Here is a 23,747-nt window from a genome sequence, read left to right as displayed (position 1 = left end):
GCCATATATTTCATGTTCTAGAAGTCTCCGATAATGATCCAGTGTATTGTTCAAGAACACGTTCACTGCAGAACTGACAAACCTCAAAAAAGGTACCAATGTGAGATTTCTAAAGATAGCTATAGTACTCGATCCAAGGTTTAGGACTCTGAAGTGCGTTCCAAAATCTGAGACGGAGATGTAGTATAGGTTTGGGTTTTTTTTCGGAAGTCTTAGAAAAACACCACACTAATGAGGAAACTACAGAAGCCAAACCAACAAAAAATAAAATCGTTCTTCTGCTCGTAACAGCTGACTCAGATGTTGAAAACGAAAATGTCAATCTGCACAGCTCTGGATTGTTATTGAGCAGAACATGCGTCAGCATAGACACAGGTCCTCTGCAATAAAGGCTGACATACAAATCTTTAGAGCATCTAGCATGTAAATAGCCTGCGACACCAGAAATACCTAAATAAATGGTATTCTATTATTGTTTAACAGCCTGATTAATTTTTTAATAATTGACATCCTTACAGAAAACCACTGACCTCCAAGTGAAAGGTCAGTGTCTCCACTATCAAACTGCTGTACCATTCTAACAGGCTTCTAACTTCAATGAACTATTACTTCACTTCTTTCTGAGTATACATATATATTATAGGCCTATTGCTGTATGTTGATGTAGGTCAGTAATTATAGCTCAAAGCACAGGGATATTGTTATAGCAAAAGGCAACCTATGACCAAGTCAAAGTATTTTCAACCTGATGTGCTAGTGAGACAGGTAGAATATTAACAGGAAATAATTTTCTAGCATCAGTTCTACAGACATTAGGTCATTCTCATAACTGTTCTATCTGTGCTGGACCACACCAAGTTTGTAAAGAATTCACATTTTCCCAAGAACAGACATAATATAGATTTGTCAAGAACCAGTCTTTGGGGACACTGAATACAAACACTATACGACAGTTCAGTGTCCTGTGTTAGCTAGGCACTAATCGGTCAGGTAAAAAGGTGCTAACACAGGATCCAACTAGCTTCATGGCCTGAGCCAAGGGCACTCATAAAATAGGTCTGTTAGCCAGCTGAAAGTGTCAAGCTGAAAGTTTACTGCTCTCACAACAACATTAGATGGCAGCAGATATCTGTAAAGTGTGAATAGCGTCGAGATAACAATGCCAGAGGGATGCTAGAGGTGGAGAAGATTGAGCCATTCCTATGCAGAACACAGTCCCAGATGGAGAGAAGGCCCACACAAAATACTCCAGAAGAGAGCACTAAAAGGGAGACTTCAAGGGAAATTCTTAGGCAATGCCTCAAAGCAAAACAAACACTTATTTTAGCCCATGAAATTCCACATGGTAAGGCTCCAAAACTCTAGGGAATTCCAGTAACATTAAAACATGAGAGGGAAATATTAGCAGTTTGGAAGTTGGGAGGACAACCAGTTTAGTTCAGCTTCTTATGTACAATGAATATACACTAATAAAACATCTAGTTCTTCATTCTCTACTGAACTGTGCAGTAAATGAGAAGTCTAACACTCTCATCATATGCCTCAGTGAGACACTGACATAAATGATTATTAATCCCATGCAGGAACTGGAGTTCGTTCATACATGTCCCTGTGGGTGCTTCAATTCAGATGCACATAAACACCGCATGTACTTTCATCAGTGATGTTCAGCAGCAGCATCCCTTCGGTCCACACACATACCTTACACTTCCTTCTCCACCACAAAGTCCCACAGAGGAAACACTGAAGCAGAGAGGAAGATGGGCTGGTAGTGGAGCACCCATAAGGGGACACATCTTGAAGAACTCCAGTTATTGCAAGGCTGAGCACTCTTGCATCATTTTCCAAGTAGCATGTCTACGCAGGCTCAAATTCAGGTGATTACAAAGGAGTACCTCCAATTGGAGTGGGAAGCTTTGCAACTGAGCCTAAGACTAAGGGTACATCTAGACTATGCAGAAGATATACTCAGTCAGGGTCAACCTTCCAGAGTTCGATTTTGCATACCTGATAAGGACGCGCAAAATCGAACTCTCTGGGGTCAGCAGGCAACCCCTGTACTACTCAATACTATGAGGAGTTAGGGAGCTTGGTGAGAGAGTTTCTCCCATCGACCTCCTTCTGTGGGGACGGCCAGGTAAGTGTATTCTCGCTATGCAACTACTGTAGTTGGAATTGCGTTATGTACAGTCAACTTACCTACCCAGTGTAGACCAAGCCTAAGACAGAACTGCATTCCCAAGAACAGCATCCAATTCTGAAGAACAGAATACTGCATAATGCTTGAAAAAAATACGCATGGCTGCAGATCTCACCAGTGGACATGTTCTTGTTGAACAGAGGTTGTTTAATCGTCAGATTGGTTAAGTAGAAACAATACATTCAGAAATCCACCTAGCAGATTTATGGGTGGAGAGGGCACATATGATCTGTCAGCAATAGACACAGATTATGCTGGAGAGTTTCTACTCCCAGGTTCAAGGATAATGCCCTCCTAACACCAATGTGTGTAAACTTGCCTCCTCTCTGGTCTGCTGCGTTTTGGTGGGAAACAACTAAACGAACAGGTAAACTAGCCAAGCAGGCTTGGCCTGGCTGAATGCTCATTCTCAAGCCCAATAATTGACAAGGGACTGAAGGTGTTTTGCCCACATAGACTTACCTAGCCTTGTGGTTAATTAGTTAACTCCAACCCAACAGGTATCAGTAGGGTAGTGTGGCTCAGACTGATTCTAGACTTACCTCCTCTCCTCAGCAAATAGACGGGCACCACATAGAGCATCACATGCTGGATGTAATAAATTTCCACCTCAAAGGGAAGCTGAGGAAATAAGAAAAACATTAATAAACATTTTCCATTATTAACAAAACATCCTTTGTGGGCACGGAGTATGTTGCAAACTATCTATACAGAGCATGGGGATCACTTCTCTCCTGGCTCCAATAAAATGCAGACACTGGTGATGTGGCAAGCAAAAGCAATTATAATAAGAGTAACACCACTACGTAGCTGGTTCAGTCAGGAAGGGAAAAATACATTTTCCTTGTGAAATCATGAAGTTAGGAAGGCAATGCAATTATCTGTGTTGGAAGTCCCTGTAATAAATAAGTCACCATTATTTACTGGATAGCTCATCAACTTGGAACAAGGTTCAACATTAATTCAGAGAATGTACCAGAGTGCTGTTGTAAACCAACCACCCCTACCTGAGCTAAACAATTATGTGGTGGTTCTGGCCAAATACCAAGTGAACAGTGAGCTACCACGTCCTGAAGTCAAGAGCCAGACTGCAGTTCCCTGCACTTACGTTAATTTTCCACCTACCTGCATTTCTGAAGGTGTGGCAAATGTATCAGCCCTTGCCCTGGCAGTCAGGATTTTCTAATAGCAAATACAGAAACAAAAGAGTAACATTTGCAGGCAGAGAATCCTGACAAGGGACAGCCAGGGAGAAAGACAGAAGAGGAATCTGATGAGTCAGTTCTCTGTTCTTCCTCAATAAATTGCTTCTGTCCAAAAGCACATGGCACAAAGAGCAAGCGGAATAACTCATTGTAAGGGATGGCAAAGCATGCACACACAAAAATGCAAGTAAATTGCAAGTTTGTGTAAAAGTAGTGAAGGAAAGGCCTGCTTTACTGACAATGTATTTTAGAATACCTAGAAAAATATAAAGCAGTTTTCTGTTAGAGAGTCACCATAAATATCAGACCTCTGAATTTGGGTAAAACAGAGCAACTATACATTAATATGTCACTGTGCCAGCCTTCTCGTAAATCTACATAATTCACAGGGAGGAGCAAAAGTCTGAATCTTAATGTTGCTTCAGAGGCATGGAAAGGAAATTCCTAGAAATTCAAATTGAAAATCTGGGGAGAGGCAGGCAAAGCGGGTTTGGGCTCAAATTCCAGGATCCATAATAGCCTCTACAGTTACAGTTCTTTTTCACTTCCAGAGTCAAGGATACCTATTTTTCTGATATAGTCTGGGTATGAAAAGTGAACATTTGCCATCATTGGAGAAGGAAATCTCCATCAAACATCTCACCAAAATTCATTTCATATATAAACCAAATCCAATCACGAGTCTTGGTTTAATCTCAAAATGAAATCATAAATTAAAGCCCAGTGAGGAAAATAGAAAGGAGCATAAACTCCGCTAAATGAATTGTAAAAATATAATTAGGAAGATCAAAAAAGAATTTGAAGAACAGCAACCAAAGACCCAAAACGTAATACCAAAAATGGTTTAAGTATGTCAGAAGCAGAAAGCTAGCTAAACAACCAGTGGGGCCACTGGGTGATCAAGATGCTAATGGAGCATTCCAGGACAATCAGGCTATTGAAAATAAATGAACTTTTTGCATCATTCTGAGGATGTGAGGGAGATTTCCAAACCTGAGCCATTCTTTTTAAATGACAAATCTGAGGAAGAGCCCCAGATTGAGGTGTCACTAGAAGAGCTAACTGGAACAAATTAATAAATTGAAGAGTAATAAGTCTCCAGAACCAGATGGCTTTCACCCAAGAGTTCTGAAGAACTCAAATGTGAAACTGCAGAGCTACCGTGATTTGTAACCGATCATTTAAGTCAGCTTCTGTACCAAATGGTTGGAAGATAGCTAATGTGACACCAATTTTTAAAAAGAGCTCCAGAAATTATTCTAGCAATTACAGGCTAGAAAACCTGACTTCAGTACTGGATCAACTGGTTTACTATAGTAAAGAACAACACTGTCAGACATATAGGTGAACATAATTCGTTGGGGAAGAGTCAACATGTTTTTTGTACAGGGAGATTGTGACTCACTAATTTATTAGACTGCTTTCCGGGTGATCAACAAGCATGTTCATTAGGGGGATCCAACAGGTTTAGTGTACTTAGATCTTCAGAAAGCCTTTGACAAGGTCCCTCACCAAAGACTTTTAAGCAAAGTAAACTACCATGTGATAAGAGGAAGCCCCTCTCCTGCACTGGTAACCGGGTAAAAGACAGGAAACAAAGGGTTGGTATAACTAGTCAGTTTTCAAAATGTAGAAAAGTAAATAGCAGTGTTCTCTAGGGGCTCTGTTCTGGGACCAGTCCTATTCAATGTTTTCATAAATGATCAGGGGGAAAGGATAAACAATGAGGTGGCAAAATTTGCAGACAATACAAAACTACTCGAGATAGTTAAGTTCCAGGAAGACTGCGAAGGATCTCTCAAACTGAGTAACTGGGCAACAAAATGGCAGATGAAATTTAATGTTGACAAATGCAAAGTAATGCACACTGGAAAACATAATCCTAACTGTATATATCAAATGATGGCATCTAAATTAACTGTTACTATTCAGGAAAGATCTTGGAGTCATTTTGACTAGCTCTCTGAAAACATCTACAGTGCTCAATGTGCAGTGCCAGTCAAAAAAGTGAAACGAATTCTGGGAATCATTAGGAGACAGATAATATTATATTGACTCTATAAATCCATAGTACATCCCCATCTTAAATACTTCATGCAGATGTGGTCACCCCATCTCAAAAAAGATTATACTGGAATTGGAAAAGGTTCAAAAAATTACTAGCGGTATGGAAAAGCTTTCATATGAGGAGAGAGAAATAAGACTGGGACCTTTCAGCTTGGAAAGGAAATGATAAAAGGCCGGGGAACATGACTGATGCCTATAAAATCAAGACTGGTGTAGAAAAAGTAAATAAGGAAATACTATGTACTCTCTGTAATAACAAAGGAAGTAGACATAACCAAAAAAATGAGAAGCAGTCAAGTAGCACTTTAAAGACTAGCAAAATAGTTTATTCGGTGAGCTTTCGTGGGACAGACCCACTTCTTCAGACCATAGCCAGACCAGAACAGACTCAATAATTAAGGCACAGAGAACCAAAAACAGTAAGCAAGGAGGACAAATGTTTTTGGTTCTCTGTGCCTTAAATATTGAGTCTGTTCTGGTCTGGCTATGGTCTGAAGAAGTGGGTCTGTCCCACGAAAGCTCACCTAATAAACTATTTTGCTAGTCTTTAAAGTGCTACTTGACTGCTTTTTGTTTTGATAGTGTATAGACTAGCACGGCTTCCTCTCTGTTACTAAAAAAAATGAGCAGCAGGTTTAAAACAAGTAAAAGGAAGTATATCTTCACACAACACAAAGTCAACCTGTGGAATTCTTTGTTAGATGTTGTTGTGAAGGCCAAGACTATAACAGGAGTCAAAAAAAGAACTAGATAAATTCATGGAGAAAGGTCCATCAACAGCTATTAGCCAGGATGGTGTTCTTAGCCTCTGTCTGTCAGAAGCTGGAATGGGTGACGGGAGGAATCACTAAATGATTTCCGTTCTGTTCACTCCCTCCGATGCACCTGCTATTGACCACTGTTGGAAGACAGGATACTGAGCTAGACAGACCTTTTTCCTTACCTAGTATGGCCATTCTTATGCTCTTACAACCTGATGCTAATCCAGATCCCAACACTGTCACTGTGGGCCCCTCTGTAGTAGTAATCAAAGTTACTGGTAGAAAAGGGAAGCCTTCCTTGAAGTACAGCTCACCCTCACACAGTGTTGTGCTTGTAATGATGTAATGATCCTCAACTAATGATAGCATAGTAACTTCTAAGTCAACCAATATCAAATGTATTAAACACGAAGTTATGGACTCACTGAAAAGGATTAAGTGAAGACAGAGGCTGGACTGAGAATGAAACTGTTTCAAATAAGAGTTAGTAGCAGCTGACAGACAGGATAGGAATCCATTGGCAAAATGTTATTTGCCCAACATGTTTTCTTTTAAACCATAGTCCAGTATAAGAATCCCCTTGAAAAGGTAATGGGTGGATTCTTCTAGCCCTGATGCACAATGGCAGACTACATTCAGCACTGCCACTTTCCCGATGCAGACTTCAAGATGTACACCCATCGAGAAAGTGAATTATAAACATTCCAGATAAATTCACAGACTGTTCAAATATTCTGTAATAATAATATAAAAACAATGGAGCCATTTTCTGCAAAGGCAAAGCACTGAAAGAACCTTTGGAAGTTGTGTGCATCTTAACCCTTCTGAGAGAAGAAATACTAAAGGCATAAGTGAGTAAATCAGAGATATATCAACTTGAAAGTAACATAAAATGGTTTTAGCAAATGAAAAAGGATTTGTAGCTCTGCCACTTGGGCAGCCTGAGAATCAGGCAATCATAGGTCCAGATACAAATATGTAACATTTGCCCCTGCCAAGGAGCCTTCTCCATCCACTCTCTGTGGTTTCATAAGGGCTTTTGCACTAGTTGAGTCAATGTGAGGGTCACTTACAAAAACTCCACACTCTGGACAGGCTTGAGAACAGAGGACAGTTGTTTTGTTGCAAAAGTGTTGACAGCTTTTACTGTGTTAAACAAAACAACATTTTCATGCCATGAAAGATTGATTGTTCTGTGGCCTGGCTAATTATGCAAGAGCATTTCCTCATGTGGAGCAGACAACACTGACTTCCTTTCTACACAGTAAAGGCATTTAAATGCCAAGAAACAGGCCTACGTTGTACAGCCAGGCTACAATAAAGACAGAACAAAACAAACATGAGAGGACTCTGAAAGGTGCACAGAACACCCAACTTACCTCACAGCTATGATTTAGCAAGTGTTTGCTTTCAGCGTGTTACTTGCTCCATGACATACTTGGGAATTTGTTTGTGCACCAAGAACTAAAACAGTGACACTTAACTAGTGCCTAGCACATGAAGAGAGCACAGAATGGGTAACCTGACAATCCAGGATTTAAGGAATTCTGCTGATAATCTCTATTCACAACAGATTTAATATGCCTGTAAATCAAAAGGGAAGGCAACACTGTGGAGGTGTCCAGCCCACAAGATAAAAGGATGGATGAAGACTCTTTGGTTGAGTTGATCTGGCTCGGAAATGTGAACATGAACATAAAGCACTGGACACAGCTGCAAGCCAGAGGTCCAAGGTCCTTAAACCCACACTCAACAAGCTGAAAGGGGGTCATCTCTAAGCCCCAGTGGATTCCTCCCCAGACACTCACTGAGAGAAGCAAAGTCTGATCTCCAGAGAATGGGTTTAACTTCAAGAAGTGAAGACATCCCCAGCAATGGGCAAAGGAGAGCAAGGCCACTGTCTTTGGCACGTACCCAACCCCCAGTCTCTGGGAGCATCACATTCTCTGGTGACTGAGGCAGGCTAGTATTATGTTCAGTCTACTGCTGCAGCACCCAACACACTAGCCACATGTGGCTATTTTGGCCGGTTAAGTGTGGCTAGTCATCTTGAACAATAAATACATTTTCAGAATAATGTGGCTAGTTCACTATAGCAGTAGCCACTATAGTTAACTTGAAAGGCACTTAAAACAACTTTAGCCATTCAATGAAGTTTGCTATAACCACTGCTTCACAACTGGTTGGATACCACAGGTCTACTGACTGTCCGCTCGTCCCAAACTCCCCTCTCCTTACAGATCACCAGCATTGCTCTCCCTGCCTCTCCTGGGCAGTATTAAGAAAGGGATCACTAGTGTCCATGTCAGGAAATCTTTGCCAACAGTAAAATCTTCAGAGCAAGCTCCTGAGGAAGCAGCAGAAACCCAACGGCCTGGAAAAAATAAAACTAAACTGGACAGAACACTATAGGGAGCAACATTGCTTTGACAGAAAGGAGGACAGGATAAATCTTCTCCATCTATTGTCTATTCTCCCGTATGCTCTTGCACTGTGACCTGGCATTTACTTCTTTTGACACCGTTTTAGCACTGATACATCACAGTTAATGTCATTTCTGAAAATAGGATAGAACACAAGACCTTCTAGCTTAGGCATGTACAAGTGGCTCTCCTAGGATTACCATGTGAGAGGTACACACCATGTCCGAGAAGGTGAACGCCAAGTAACTTGATGTAATATGGCCTGGGCCACCACGGAAAAAATGACATAATTGAAATGGCAATGGGAAGAGACACACTGAACTCTGGTTCTTTTCCTTGGAACACACACACACACAAAGGACTAAGACAGATAAACCATCATTTTCTACTAGCAGAAATTTCATCCCTTTTTAAGCATCAATTCCATATCCCCATAACTGTTAAAATGAAAGCAAAAACACAGGCCGTGTTCCTCAAAATGACCAATAAACTTCTCTTCTCTTCAAGATTACTGGCTTTGTGGCTTAGGGTTACATTATTAAAACATGCACCTAGTGGAGTTCAGATATTACTTGGGAAATTTATTGACTTCCCTCAGGATTTTTAATGTGGATCTAAAATGATGTATTATTTGTTTTAGAATAAATTGCAGCTCTCACACGCACTCTTTGCAACAAACTAGCTCATGATCAAAATATGCTGATATGGAGCACTGGAAAATGTTCTTTCAAACTATTTGCGTGTTCATTGTCTAGTAAAGTCTGCCTTAGAAAACACCTGCCCTATTGTTTTATCTGCAAGAGCACAACTTGCAATGCCTCATCTGCTGCTTGTCCCTAATACCAGTCCAGCACGATGCAGATCCAATGTAGCACTCCCCAGGACATATGCTTAGTAAGGGTTCACTGGATGGCTTCCCAGAATAGAAAGCACATTACAAGAGGTCTGACAACTCTCATTCCAAAAAAGCATAGGCTATGAACTACTGGTGCATTTTCTGCTTCATCTGAACCAAGGCTGAAAACAGAAATGCCTGGCCAGGGAAATGTAGAGGGGGACTGGTTCTGGCACTCCTGGAAGGAGCAGGGTTAGGGGCCAGCCTCCCCGTCACCTGTCCTTCTGCACCACCCAGACCGCACTGCTCAGGGCTCCTGTGGCAAATTAAAGATCCAGCAGCTGCTGTGGCTGTTGTAGCAGTGGCAGTGGTTGGAAGGCCTGGGCCCTTTTAAATCACTGGGCCCATGGCAGCTGCTCCCTTTGTTCTCTCCCATCCCCACCCAGGCAGCCCTGATCCGAGCTCACTGAAGCTTTGTTTAGTACTGATGAGTCCTGAGTCCTAGGACAGACGTGCATGCCACAGGGAGTAATGAAGGATGGGCTCTCATCTAACCCTAACCCTATACTCATCTTAGATTCCAGTCAGATTTACCAAGTGGTATAGCACAGGGATGGGGAACCCTCAGCCAAGATTCAGCCTGCAGATTGCTAGGATCTGGCCCCTGGTCCCCCCACATCACTGGGGGGGTATGCAGCCTCCCCTTGTTGGGGGAAAAGAAATGCCGAGAAGCATTACATGGAGAGGCCCCCCACCATTGTCCAGGCCCCACCCTACTCCCAACCCACTTCTGCACCTTCCTCCTGCAGACCCCCAACCCACAGCCTGCTCCAGTCCCCCTCCTGCCCAGACCCCAAACCCTAGCCTGCTCCTGCACCCCACCTTCCTCCTACTCCCTGCCCACTCCTGCATCCCCTCCCACCCAGACCTCACCATCCCCAGCCTGCTTCCTGACAGCTCTCGCCCACACTGAACCCCTCATTTTTTGTCCCACTGCAAGGCCTATGTGGGCCCACAAAGTACCCCTGTCATCCCTAGGCTCTGCAGCTGCAGTGTGAGGGAAATGAGACAAGTGTTTTCTTTTTGTTTAACAAGTAGTCCTGTGACATCTTATAGACTAACATTTTGGAGCATAAGCTCTCGTGGGCAAAGACCCACTTCATCAGATGCATCTGATGAAGTGGATCTTTGCCTACCTAAGCTTATGCTCCAAAATATCTGTTAGTCTATAAAGGTGCCACAGGATTTCTTCTTGATTTTGAAGATACAGACTAACAAGGCTGCCTCTCTGATTCTGTTTGTTTTTCAGGCAGGGAACACATCAATGTTTTGGTTTGGTTTTGGTTTGGTTTTTTTTTCTTCCCTTTGGGAGGGTTGTTCTTCTTCTCACTCGCATGGCCCCTAACCTATTCTTCTATCAGTCATGACCCAGAAAAGTTTCCCCACACCTGACATAGCAAGAGAGAGGAATGTCTGGCATGCAGCACAGTTCTCTATGCATACAGATTCTTGTAGCCCTTAGGCAGGCTGCCTATAACCCCAATGAAGTCATTTAATGAAGTCCTTCTGTTAACCACATTAAGCTTTGAAACTAGCCCTTACTGCAGGAACCTTGAACAGCTGAGCTAGACCTGAGTTTTGCCAAGCGTTGGGGAGGCTTTTCTGGGTACATTCACAATGAAAGCACCAACTTAAGGTAGAAACGCAGAGTCTCTAACAGTAACATTAGCTACTGAGCAAACTTTCTAGCCTTTGCTGAAACATTTTAAAATTACCTGGGGAATATCTGTAAGTATCTACATACAGTATTGGAGTCATGCTTCAAGCCACCACCAGGTCTCATGACAAAGTTGGCTATATTACCTTTCACAATGCACTTCAGAGGGAGATGGATTTAATCCTATTTATCTATTGGTCCAGTAATGGCTATAAATGTCCTTTTTTTCTACTGTAAAATACCTATTGCCTGAAACTGAGACAACAGCCTGACCCACTCCACTGGGGTTGGGGCGGGAGGGAGGGGAGTAAATCTCAGGGCCCAGGTCTACAGATTCAGGCTTGTGCTATGTAGATGTTCCCATGTGAGCTGGGGATTGATCTCCGAGACTCACCGCCCTTTGCTGGGTATTAGATGCTAAGCTTCAGCTTAAACAAGAACATCTATCTTGCTATTTTTAGTCCTGGGGGACAGGCATGAGTCCGCAGGCCTTGGCTCGGAGACTGCCACAAAGCTTTGGAGAGGTTTTTTTTGTTTGTTTTTTTCTCCTTTGGCACAGTAGCCTTAAGACCTGCAAACTAAATGTTATTTGATGAGTAGCATTTGGCTAGCAGCAAGCATACTATAAATATCACTTAACTCAGTCCTCCCAGGAGCTGAAATTCTCTAATAAGCCAAAGCAGGTGAGTTGCCAAGAAATTGACATATATCATCAGTTATTTTCACAGCACCTGCACAATTCTCTGACTTGGGCATCAGGTTCACAATGCAGCATGTATCAGATTAGGTTATTAACCATATTTTAATTCTAATATATAATAGCTGTTAAAATACTGCTACCTTTGAAGTCTGAAGACAGCAGGAACCTTTAAAATAAAGATCATCTAGGGTGTAAAAATGTGACAGCTGCATGAGGACTTCTCTATCGGATTCTGAAATACATTCATTTAACTCTTCTTTACAGCAACTCCTTTTACAAGTGGACTTTTATTCAAATTTCCCACCACACTCCTAGAAGTTCTGAACTAAATTACATAAATGCTTATGAACACTGATGACAATCTCCACCAGTAGTTGTTTTCACAACTATTCTGCTAGGCAAGCTGTTTTATTCTGGCAGACTGTTAATGTTTTAAATGAGGACTTGGTTCTGCAGTTTCATCCACCTATTTTACCCAACTCCCAGTTTCAGTTAGCAAGGGCCAGAAAGGTGGAGACCAAGAAGTTGCACCTACTATTAAAGGGAAGTGCCTGTAAGCATGAGCACAGGCCAGAAAGAAAAACGGAATATGTATTTGCCATGAAAATAAAAAAATGGGGGAATTTAAGTAGAAAAAGAGTGGGGACTACCCCCATCACAGTGAACAAACACAACTGTATTTTTGCTAGTGAACAAAACCAGAAAGGCCAAGTAGGTCAATGCCCCAGAACACATATCCTGCCCAAATTCTGGAAGTATCCAGAGATTTGACCTAGGCCTATTACTAACTGAAATGAAACCAACCTAAGAAGATCAAGCTAGTTTTGCTGTTCAAGTAGTAATCTGGATGATCTCAATGGTGTCAACTGCAATTTTTTTTTAAATCTGTATTTTAAATACTTGATCAGCACTAATATCAATACTTCACTGATGTTACCTGGGACACAACAAGGATGTAACAGTCATCCACATACTTAACTAACTTACCCACCCACATACTTAAAGGTGAGTCATTTCAGAAGGGAAGAAGCTTAGCATGTGTTTAAGGATGTGCCAAGAGAAGAGCCAAGATAGGAAATGCACTAAACTGTCCTTCACTCTGCAGAGTAAGAGTTTTTCCCTTGAGGCATCACTAACATCCTTCCACGATAAAATGATCTTTTGGACAAACCCTTCAGTAGCCAAAAGTGGCTCACTAGCTCACCAACTAAAGGTCAGCTAAACAGAAAATCCTGGGCACTCATAATATGGAATACATAATAATAATTCCCTAGACAGCTGCACAGTATATACTGATCCAAGTTTGATGACATTCCTGACCTTGTATTTAAAAGGCACACATCTCCAGATCCAAATAGTACAATAGCTTCTGGATGGGCCATCTACCCCAGCAGGCTCAGCACAGACAGCAAACCCACCACCTCCAGACTTGTCCTATTTTAATTTCATCCACAACAACATTTTCAGGATACCAGCTGACAAAACAAAGCTTTAAACCCGGCTGAGAGATTTTCTCTAGTCTTGTTAATGCAATACGAAGGGTCACACAAAACCAATTACTGCCCAAGCACTTTTGGTCTTTGTGACAGCTACACTGGAGTCTGCTCACTACAGTGACAATATTGCAAACTGCTGTGGGCAAACCCCTGCATCCATCTGGCACCCTACTAACATTGTCCAACACTTCTGTAACCGTGGAAGGACTTACACAGTCAAGGTCTAACGCTGTGCCCTTTTTCCCCACATCACAGAACAGTGGTTCTCAGCAAGGGTACACATACTCCTGGAGGTACAAAGAGATGGATCTTCCAGCAGGTACACCAACACATACAGATGTTTGCTTAGTTTTATAACAAGCTACATGAAAAAAAACACTAGCAAAAAGTCAGCACAAACTAAAATGTCATACAGACAATGACATTTATACTGCTCTATATACTATCCCCTGAAACGTAAGTACAATATTTATATTCCCATTGATTTATTTTATAATAATGTGGTAAAAATGAGAAAGGAAACAATTTTACAGCAGTAGTGTGCTGTGATACATTTACATTTTTATCTCTGATTGTGTACACAAGTAGTTTTAAATGCAGAGAAATTTGTGTATGCACAAGACAAATCAGACTCCAAAAGGTGTACAGTAATCTGGAAGGGTTGAGAGCCATTGTCACAGAACACAAAATGTATTTGGGTCTCATATTTCTCCTCCCATTCTGCTGAAACCACACGTTGATACATGAAAGTCTGAATTTTCTTCATTTCCTTCCTTTTCACCCCATCACAAAGATATTTTAATTCACTTTAGCTTCTTATGCATTGCTTAAGATAAGCAAGCAATGTTTAGCGACTGGATCATAGTTTAAGTAACAAAACATCCCCTAATTCCCAAAAAGAAAATAAGTGCTCTGATGAACATCAACTTGAAGAAAAATTCAATTGTTTTGTCTCTGCCCAACAAATATTTTGATGCATTATGAGACTCCTGGCTGCATGTACTCAGACGGAAGGGTTTTAGCTAAATATCCCTGTGGGTATTTGTAAAGAAACAACATGAACTGATATGTCTTCAAGCAAGGCCAGAAAGTGTTGGTAACTATATATGTAGCCCAAGGACAAGTGCATTTCAGCAGCAGCCCTGGGAACTACAAGTAGTGGACTACAAACTGCGACATGCTGGGAAAGCTTCCTAGTTCCTGCCAGGATGTGCCCTCTGCCCCCAGCAGGGTCTCAGCAGAGACTGAATTGGAAACAGCATGCAGGTTGCAGGCAGAAAAGCAGGGCTGCTAACCTACGGTCCTGTTTTGTGGGGTTTTTTGTTTGTTTGTTTTAATGACTAAAGCCTGTTCCGGTTATTTGTCTGAGTGGGTCTGATCTGAGGTACACACACATTAACTACACAATGAAGAGCATACCAAGGAGCCTCGGGCCTTGTCTCCCCTAGTTTTGTAAGAAATCACAAAGCTAATGAACAGGAGGGTCTACATATGTAATATAGAGTGGCTATCTCCCAAGGTAGGCAATAAGTTTTTTTTTTTTTTCAAATTCACCTGATATTTAAAGTTATACCTTTTCATATTGCCATCATCGGAACCCACTGCTGTCAGAGAAATTTTTAATGAACAGGGTCACTGAAATTTACAATTTATTAAGCGAGAAATGGGACTTCAATGAACATCTCAACTCTTTATTTTTTCCACTAGCTGTAGCCAGACAGCTCAGCATAGCTATGGAACTACTGTGCCTTTATTTCAAGGAAGAGTTCTGTCAGAAATACCACAAAGCATGTACTGACATTGAAACAGAGATCCATAAAAATTTCTTTTTCAGAATAATATTTGATCATTTGCTGGTTTAGGATTAGAATACAATATACCTCCCACAGGGATACTTAACATATTTGAATGTTTTTGGTATAGCTGAAATGCGATTCATTAAACTGAGATCCAAAGAGACTACTGTGGACAGAAAGGGAAGCCCAGAAGATACTTTAAACAGGTTACATTTCAAACAAGAGCACCCCGCTTCATGTTGCAACTCTTCCTTTATACAAAAAAAAAAAAATCGGTGCAATATCAGAGGTGCTGTGTGTCTCTCACACTTCAGAGAACACATTTAGCAGATTTTTTTTTAGAGAGAGAGAGAGCAAGCAAAGACATCTACAGACTGATATATCTGTTTTAAAAGGACACACTTGCAGAACTGGTAAAAACATTTTTTTTCTAGAATGGTCTTTTTGCTCTGAGAAAAAAAAAATTAAGAAGGGGAGATATTAAGTTAAATTTGAGAGCACCATTCTCTGCTACCCAGCCCTCAGCCTCCAGCAGCAGTCATCCTTAGTTCAGTTACCCAACAGCCAATTCTCTGTAATACCAACTAAGCTGGCCTATCACACACACCAGATCAGTTGCAAAAACTACAACAGAACACACCTCTAAATTCCCAATCTCCTGCTCTTATGCATCATTCTGCATACATTATGTCTACGCCTACTGGACAGGAGTGGGGGTGGGGTGTGTGTTACCAAATGAAATTAAAAGGCAGTGAATTTAAAACAAACTGAAGGAAATAATTTTCATACAATGCACAGTCAACTTATCAAACACCTTAACAGAGAACGTTGAAGGCTATGACAGTAACAGGGTTCAACAAAGATCTATATAAATTCATGGATTATAGCTTCATCAATGGCTATTTGAGACTGGGGACACCATCTCTGGATCTGACTAGAGCTGTGAATGGGAGTAAGGCTGGATTACTTGATGATTATCTTTTCTGTTCACTCCTGCTAGGGGAAAAACAGGCTCACTGGTCTAGATTTACCTTCAGTCTAACCCAGTCTGACCATTATTATCCTCTTATATGTTACCAAACTCTTTACCTTTCCTTTCCCACCTCTAGTACTATACTGCCAATTCTTAAAATAGAATATTCACCAACTGAGCCATTCAAGCAGCAGCCTGAATACAGAAAACATTATGGGGGTATTGTAATCTTGAATCCTGCCACCCACTGCCAGCTCCCTGGCACACACTCACCAGGCTCCAGAGTAATATTTATCCTTCACCTCACGTGTTTTACCTCCTGTAGGGTGCGAGAAGAGTTTGTAACGGTCTCATAAGAGCAGATCGACCCCTCTGTGAATCCTCAGGAGAATCTAAACAGACCAGTCTGTGCAAGGTGAAAGCTGCAAACTGCCATGGGAACAGCTGCAGAATAAGCCGCGCTTGCCAAGATTTCAAGGCTACACTGGCAGTAGGCCACAAGAGATAGTGATAAGAAATGCATAGGCAATTTTAGGCAATCTTATGTTAATGAGCTCAGCTTTATCAGCTAGTGTTAGGAGGCCTGTTACAGAGCCTCTCCCCGAGCGAAGCTCCGGCGCGTTGGGTTTCCCCCCATGGGTGACTGCGGCGTCTCCGGGGCTCCCGTCGCGGGTGTCACGCGCTTTCAATAAACCAAATATAGCACTCTCCTTCTGGGTGCAGCCTCGTCTCTGGGGAACCCGAGCCTGGTTGGCTACAATTGGCGCAGCGAGCAGGGTTCTCCAGGTACGATGCCTTTTTGGTTGAAAGCGGGGGAGGCAGGGAAGCCAGCGCTGTCCCTGCAGCGCATACCAGGATAGCCCTCGACGGGGCGATGGGGGCTGGTAGCGCGGATGGTGGCCTGTTGGGCAGCCCCAGCGGACTGTCCGGAGTTGCAGGAGGTGGCAGGCATGATGCCAGTACAGCTACCTTCAACCCAGATGACAGCATGGCACCTCAACTCCTTGTCATCTTCCTGACTACCTCGCTGACCTCTGCCACACCTAAGCATCTCCTCAGGAATGCCATCCAGTCTATCGTCTCCACTGCTGGTGCCACGGATTGCTGGATGCGTACCCTGCTGAACTCCTCTACCAGATTGGGAATTGAGTTTGTCCCTCTGAACCTAAATGATTGGTGGGACAAGAGCAACATCTTCTGGTGGGGACCAGTCTGGTTTGATGACAGCAACATCCACTCCTACCTTCGCTGCGGCCCCTGGGGTTCATGCTGCGATAGGGTAAGCCCCTACCTGGATAAGGAATCTGGAAGTTCTGGTTCTGGTTTTGGTTTTGTCATCATACCCTGTAACAGAATGAGGTTTGCTGGAATTTGAGTCCTTGACAACCTTGTCGTCCCGGGTGCTGGGAGGGTGGAACTGAGTGTCTTGCTTGTAATTCCTCGGAGTGGAAGCCATCGCGTGCGAGGAAGCTCCAAGGTTAGGCTGGGCCCTTCTGTCCCGTCCTCCTAGCCAAGCTGGTGGGGGTAGAAGTAACTGGTTTAAACTTTCTGGATTAGACCATAATTCCCATCTGCCTTCCTGTCTAATTGTTCTCTGTCTGAGTGTCAGCAAGGGATGGGGTGGGTCACGGATACCTCTGAGCGTGCACATATGGGCATGGCCCAAGCAGCTACCCCCTTCAAGTGAAAACACTACTTACAGCAGTGCATGCGCTTGGGAGCCCCCACACTTACTGTTCCACACACCCTTCTCCTGGGAACCATTATTTTTAACTTTGCTTTCACTGCTCTCATATGCTGTTGTCAAGTCTGTTCCACAGGTGCACACTGTGTTGTCAGAAGAGCATCAACCACCTCACTTAATTCCTGCTAGCCTCGGCGTTCACAAAGGGGTCGCGGGGAGGAGTGTAGGGTGCGAGAAGAGTTTGTAACGGTCTCATAAGAGCAGATCGACCCCTCTGTGAATCCTCAGGAGAATCTAAACAGACCAGTCTGTGCAAGGTGAAAGCTGCAAACTGCCATGGGAACAGCTGCAGAATAAGCCGCGCTTGCCAAGATTTCAAGGCTACACTGGCAGTAGGCCACAAGAGATAGTGATAAGAAATGCATAGGCAATTTTAGGCAATCTTATGTTAATGAGCTCAGCTTTATCAGCTAGTGTTAGGAGGCCTGTTACAGAGCCTCTCCCCGAGCGAAGCTCCGGCGCGTTGGGTTTCCCCCCATGGGTGACTGCGGCGTCTCCGGGGCTCCCGTCGCGGGTGTCACGCGCTTTCAATAAACCAAATATAGCACTCTCCTTCTGGGTGCAGCCTCGTCTCTGGGGAACCCGAGCCTGGTTGGCTACACCTCCTGCTGTTGTCAATACTCTGGACTGCACACAGCACTATATACCTGTCATCTGATGCATCCCACTTGCTTCAGCTCTGTATTCAGCAATGGTTCTCTGGTGCACGCCTGGCTGGGCAGGCTGCTGAAAGTGCTGATAAATTAGCAAGATGCTCAAAGGAGGACTTTAGCTCAGCATTAAACATCTGTTGCCTATGAAACATCTGATACATTTCACAGCTATAGATTGTTAATTATTTATATTGGCATATCCCACAAGAGCCCCACTCATGGACCAGAACTGCACTACGCCAGGTACTGTACAAACAGAGCACACAATTTAAGTGTAAGACTAGATACAGACAGACAGATAGGGAGTACCAGGAAACAATACCAGTCAACATATAAATAATGTTCTCAGCATACCAGTGGCCTAACTCAAAGGAGTTTTAAAGAGAACAAGGAAATGGCTTTGCAGAGATTTAGGCGTAGTTATTCACAAGCACAAAGGCAGCATGGGGGAAAGCATTGCTTGTTTGAAAACGTAACAAATGGTCAGTGGAAACTGGCACCCTGAACTGATCAGAAGCAAAAGTCAACATTACAACAGTAAATGAGACACAGTGGTAGGAGGGAAATAGGCTACTGGGGGCTTTAAAAAGCGTTTAATGTTATCGGAGGAAATACAGAAGGAGTCAAAAAGGACGGACGGATCTGGTCAGTGTTCCCTGTAATCTGAGTGCTTGGGCAGCCACCAGGAGAGATTCAGGTGCTGCTCACCTGATTACCAGAGCCACCACAACTAGCAACATGTGGTTTCAATGGTGGTGCATATCTGCACATGCCTCGATGCATGTAACACAATTTATTCTGCCCCTGTATAGAAAAAAAATTAGAGGGAACACTGGCCCTGGTTAAAGCTCCTGCCTAGCAAAAATGGTATTTTCAGCAACATTCTGAAAGGACATGAGTATGGTAAGACTTCATTTATCAAAGCCAGAAAGAAGTACATTATGGTAACTGAGACATGATGAGCTTGGATGAGAACTTTAACTGCATGGATGGGTAGGAAAGGTCTTACTTTGGAGATGTTATGCAGAAGGAATCTCTAAGATTTAGACATAAGCATGTGAGGACCTAATGGATCCAGAAAGACGATGCCCATATCATGGGCCTGACTAACAAACAAAATGGAAATAGTCCAAAGTGATCATGAAAGGAGGTGGGGGAACAAGTTGAGCAGTAAGATTAAGAGTTCCATTTTAGCCATGTTACACTTGACAAAAGCTAGACGTCTGTGCAGAGAAGTCAGAGAAACAGGCCAATATTTTAGCTTGGCTAGACAGAGATAGGTCTGGGGTAAAGAGGTAAATCTGTGAGTAATCAGCACAGAGCTGAACAGTAGTTGAATCTGTGTTTGTGGATGAGACTACCTTTAGAGGTTGTGGACCAAGAAGAAAACCACACAGACTCCAAACAAAAGTGAACAAGTGATGAGGAGGATCTTCTAGAGCAATTAGAGTGGTAGGAAGAGCACCAGGTAAGGAGAGTCACAGAAACCAAGGGAGGACAAGATTTCAAGTAGAACAACAGCCTTGGGGATGTCGAAGGTGGCTGACACGTCAAGAAGGATGAGACTGGAGTTATGATTCCGAGCTTCCTCTAGGTTGCTAAGAAGAGATCATGTAACACTTTGGCAAAGGAGACTGCATTGGAATGCAAGGGACAGAACCCCAGTTCTAGAAGATCTAGGATGGAGTGGAGAAGAGAAAATCCAAACAATTTTAGACATGCATTGAGTCTAGAGATGACAGGTAGAGGGTAGATGCTGTGGTAGCTGGAGAGGCAAGTCCGGTTGGCGAATACGAGAGGGGACTTTGTTGTTGTTTTTTTTTTTCTGCTAAGATGGGAGATATTAAAGCATTCTTGTATTGTGAGGGGAAGTATCAGATGAAAGAGAAGTTAAGAAGAGTAAGGAAAAGGATGAGGGTAGGCATGAGGGAGATCCAGAGATAAGATGGCATCACTCAAGCAAGGATATACCAGAGGAAGTTCTGACAATTGTGATGAGAAGGAAGGAGGTGAAAGTTGTAGTGTGGAAAGGGAGACAGCCACATCATATTTTGCCTTGTAAGAAACTGGCGCACTCCAATGTAGAAAAGTAGAGTCTGAAGGAGGTGACGGTTTGATGAGTGTGTTGAACAGGCAGCCAGTATTGTGAGCATGAGATTCATTTAAGCTGGGGAGTTATTTTGCTAGCAAAGATGGGAGAACTGAAAGAGAATAAATTTACAGTGGAGAGAGGAAGTCCACAGGGTAATGGGATGCCCACAATAGAGGAGTGACATGTGTCTGTCCTGTGCTTTGAGACATGAGAGAGGGTCTTCAAAGCATAGTTTCCAGACTGTGACTGGACATCAAGTAATATGATTTGAGGAGACACTGAGTATTTACCTCAAGAAGAAAACTTCTAAGCAACACCTGGTCCAAGCTCCATTCCCAAAAGTCAAATTCTGCCTAAAGAGGGTCAGATAGGAGACAAAAAGTGGTAAAACCTTAACATGAATTCTAAGTTATTGCAAATCCACTAAATTTGAAGGGAATCACTTGAGTGCTTTAGATCAGGGCAGCGAACCCCATCCTGCAGTCCAGATCCAGACCTTGTCCTACATGGATCCAGTGCCTGAGGCTCAAGACTCCCCTCCCCAGCATCTGGCCTGCAAGTGGTGGGGAGTGTGGAGCCCCAGGCCTCACAAGCTGGAGTCAGGAGATCCAGGGCACAGCAGGAAGGGACTCCATGTGGTGCCACTACTGTGCCCTGCTGCCCAGATCCCTGCTCCCACTCCCTTCCTGCACTCTACCTCACACCCTGACTCCCAACCCTCACCCTGCTCCTGCCCCCTCTCTCTCACCCCCCATCCTCACTCTAGCCCCTCCCCTTCCAAACTCATGCCCCAAACCCTCCTGCTTCCCTCCTCCCACCAGACCTTGCACCCCCAGACTGTTCCTGCACCCACTGCTAGTCAGACTGCCACCCCTCTCTTCCTGATCAGACCCCTGAAACCTCCTCCCTACCAGATCTCCCCTACCCACAAGCCTTCTTGTGCAATCCGCCCCCAAGCCCACTTCCTGGGAGTTACCTCCCACACTGAACCCCTCATTTTTGGTTGTACCTCAGATCCTGCAGGGGCCCACAAAATGTACTAGCCCTCTAGCCCTGGCCCCACTGGGTTCTTGGGCTGGTGTGTGAGTGGAATGAGTGGAGTGTCTCCTTTTTTGTTTTTCCAATCAGACTCTCACTGAAATGCACCTCCCTCCGCTGCTAGTGTAAATGAGTGAAACCCCATTTAAGTTTATGTAATACCTCTATTTTGACTAGCTGAGTATTCGGGCTACAAAACAGGACCTATATAATGCTATGCCAGAGAAGGATAGAAAATAGACACCAGCACTATCTTGCAAGGTGTTAAGCTCAAGACACATTTATGGTTATTTCAAAAGGCACATGACACAGCAGAAAAGAGGCCTTGGGATCCAAACCTAATTAGTCACAGAATTTCACATGAAGTTGAAAGTGTTTGCTTATTCCCTGGAGAATCTCCAGAGCCCCCAAACTAACATTACTGTATGTATTTCCACTGCCCACCAGTAGGTGTTTGTCTCTGTCAGAGGGGTTGGAGCAAATGGGGTTATATCTTAGTGCTTGGCTGTAGACAATGGATCATGTGGTGTGTCTGGGATGGAAGCTGGAGGCATGAAGGTAGGAGTAGCGGTCAGTAGGTTTACGGTACAGGGTGGTATTGATGTGGCCACGTAGGGCTACCAAGCATACTTGAAACTGCAATACCCACCTGAGGAAGTGAAAAAACAGATCAACAGAGCCAGACGTGTGCCACAAAGCCTCTTACTACAGGACAAGCCCAAGAGAGAAACCAACAGAACACCACCAGCCATCACCTACAGTCCTCAGCTAAAACCTCTACAGCGCATCATCAGGGATTTACAACCCACCCTGGACAATGATCCCCTCCTTTCACAGGCCTTGAGAGGCAGACCAGTCCTTGCCCACAGACAACCTGCCAACCTGAAGCAAATCCTAACCAGCAACTATACACCGCACCACAGTCACTCTAACTCAGGGACACATCCATGCAACAAACCTCGTTGGCAGCTCTGCCCACATATCTACACCAGCAACACCATTACAGGACCTAACCAGATCAGCCACACCATCGTGGGTTCATTCAGCCGCACATCTACCAATATAATTTATGCCACCATGTGCCAGCAATGCCCCTCTGCTATATACATCGGACAAACTGGACAGTCTCTACGTAAAAGAATAAACGCACACAAATCAGACACCAGAAATGGCAATATACAAAAACCCGTAGGAGAGCACTTCAATCTCCCAGGCCACACAGTAGCAGACTTAAAAGTAGCTATCCTACAGCAAAGAAATTTCAGAACCAGACTCCAAAGAGAAATTTCTGAGCTACAATTCATCTGCAAATTCGACGCCCTCAGCTCTGGCTTAAACAAAGACTGTGAATGGCTGGCTAAATACAGAAGCAGCTTCCCCTCCCTTGGTGTTCACACCTCCAGATTAACTGCTGGTAGTAAGCCTCATCCTTCCTAACTGAGCTAACCTTGTTATCCCCACCCTTGCTCTGGCTTATTTATACCTGGCCCTGCAGATTTCCAAGACCAGTATCTGATGAAGTGAGTCTGTGCTCACGAAAGCTCATGCTCAAAACTTTTCTGTTAGTCTATAAGGTGCCACAGGACCCTTCGTTGCTGTTACAGATCTAGACTAACATGGATACCCCCCTGAAAAATGGAAAGCTAGTAATGTTTGCTTTAGGATATCTACCACTTCAGCTTCACTCAGCTAAACCACACAATAATCTTGCTAATGAAGAATATCATTAACCTCATCCTATGCTAGCCTGCTCATGAGTTACAGGAATATTTCATTAAGCAGATAAATTTAAGAAGTGCCACTGTTATAAATGATAGCTACTGTAAGTGCAACTATAAACAGAATCTCTGTAACTAAGTACCACATTTTCCGTCAATATGGAGCATCAGTCATTAAACAGAATGAAGTTTACCATATATATTCTCAGTGTTTTGAACGCTCTCTCAGTGAACAGGTACTATACCTACATAATATATGCACAGAAAAGATAGATGTGTCTTAAAAGCCAAATTCTTGGCATTTTTAACACTAAGAGCTGCTGAATCTG

General features: G+C 43.3%; 1 protein-coding gene across 1 annotated transcript in view; it reads right to left on the bottom strand.

Annotated features, from left to right (window-relative positions):
* TMEM164 (transmembrane protein 164) overlaps window positions 1-23,747 on the bottom strand; it is an 89,985-nt gene that overhangs the window by 14,622 nt on the left and 51,616 nt on the right. Inside the window, exon 4 of the mRNA XM_075007451.1 lies at window positions 2,743-2,821. Within this exon, the coding sequence (XP_074863552.1) occupies window positions 2,743-2,821 (79 nt within the window). The remainder of the gene's footprint in view (window positions 1-2,742; window positions 2,822-23,747) is intronic.

Source organism: Carettochelys insculpta, chromosome 13 (genome assembly GCF_033958435.1).
Source record: "Carettochelys insculpta isolate YL-2023 chromosome 13, ASM3395843v1, whole genome shotgun sequence".
Lineage (NCBI taxonomy): Eukaryota > Metazoa > Chordata > Testudines > Carettochelyidae > Carettochelys > Carettochelys insculpta.
The sequence above is the reverse complement of the archived record's forward strand: the minus strand, read 5'-3'. Positions and strand labels throughout refer to the sequence as shown.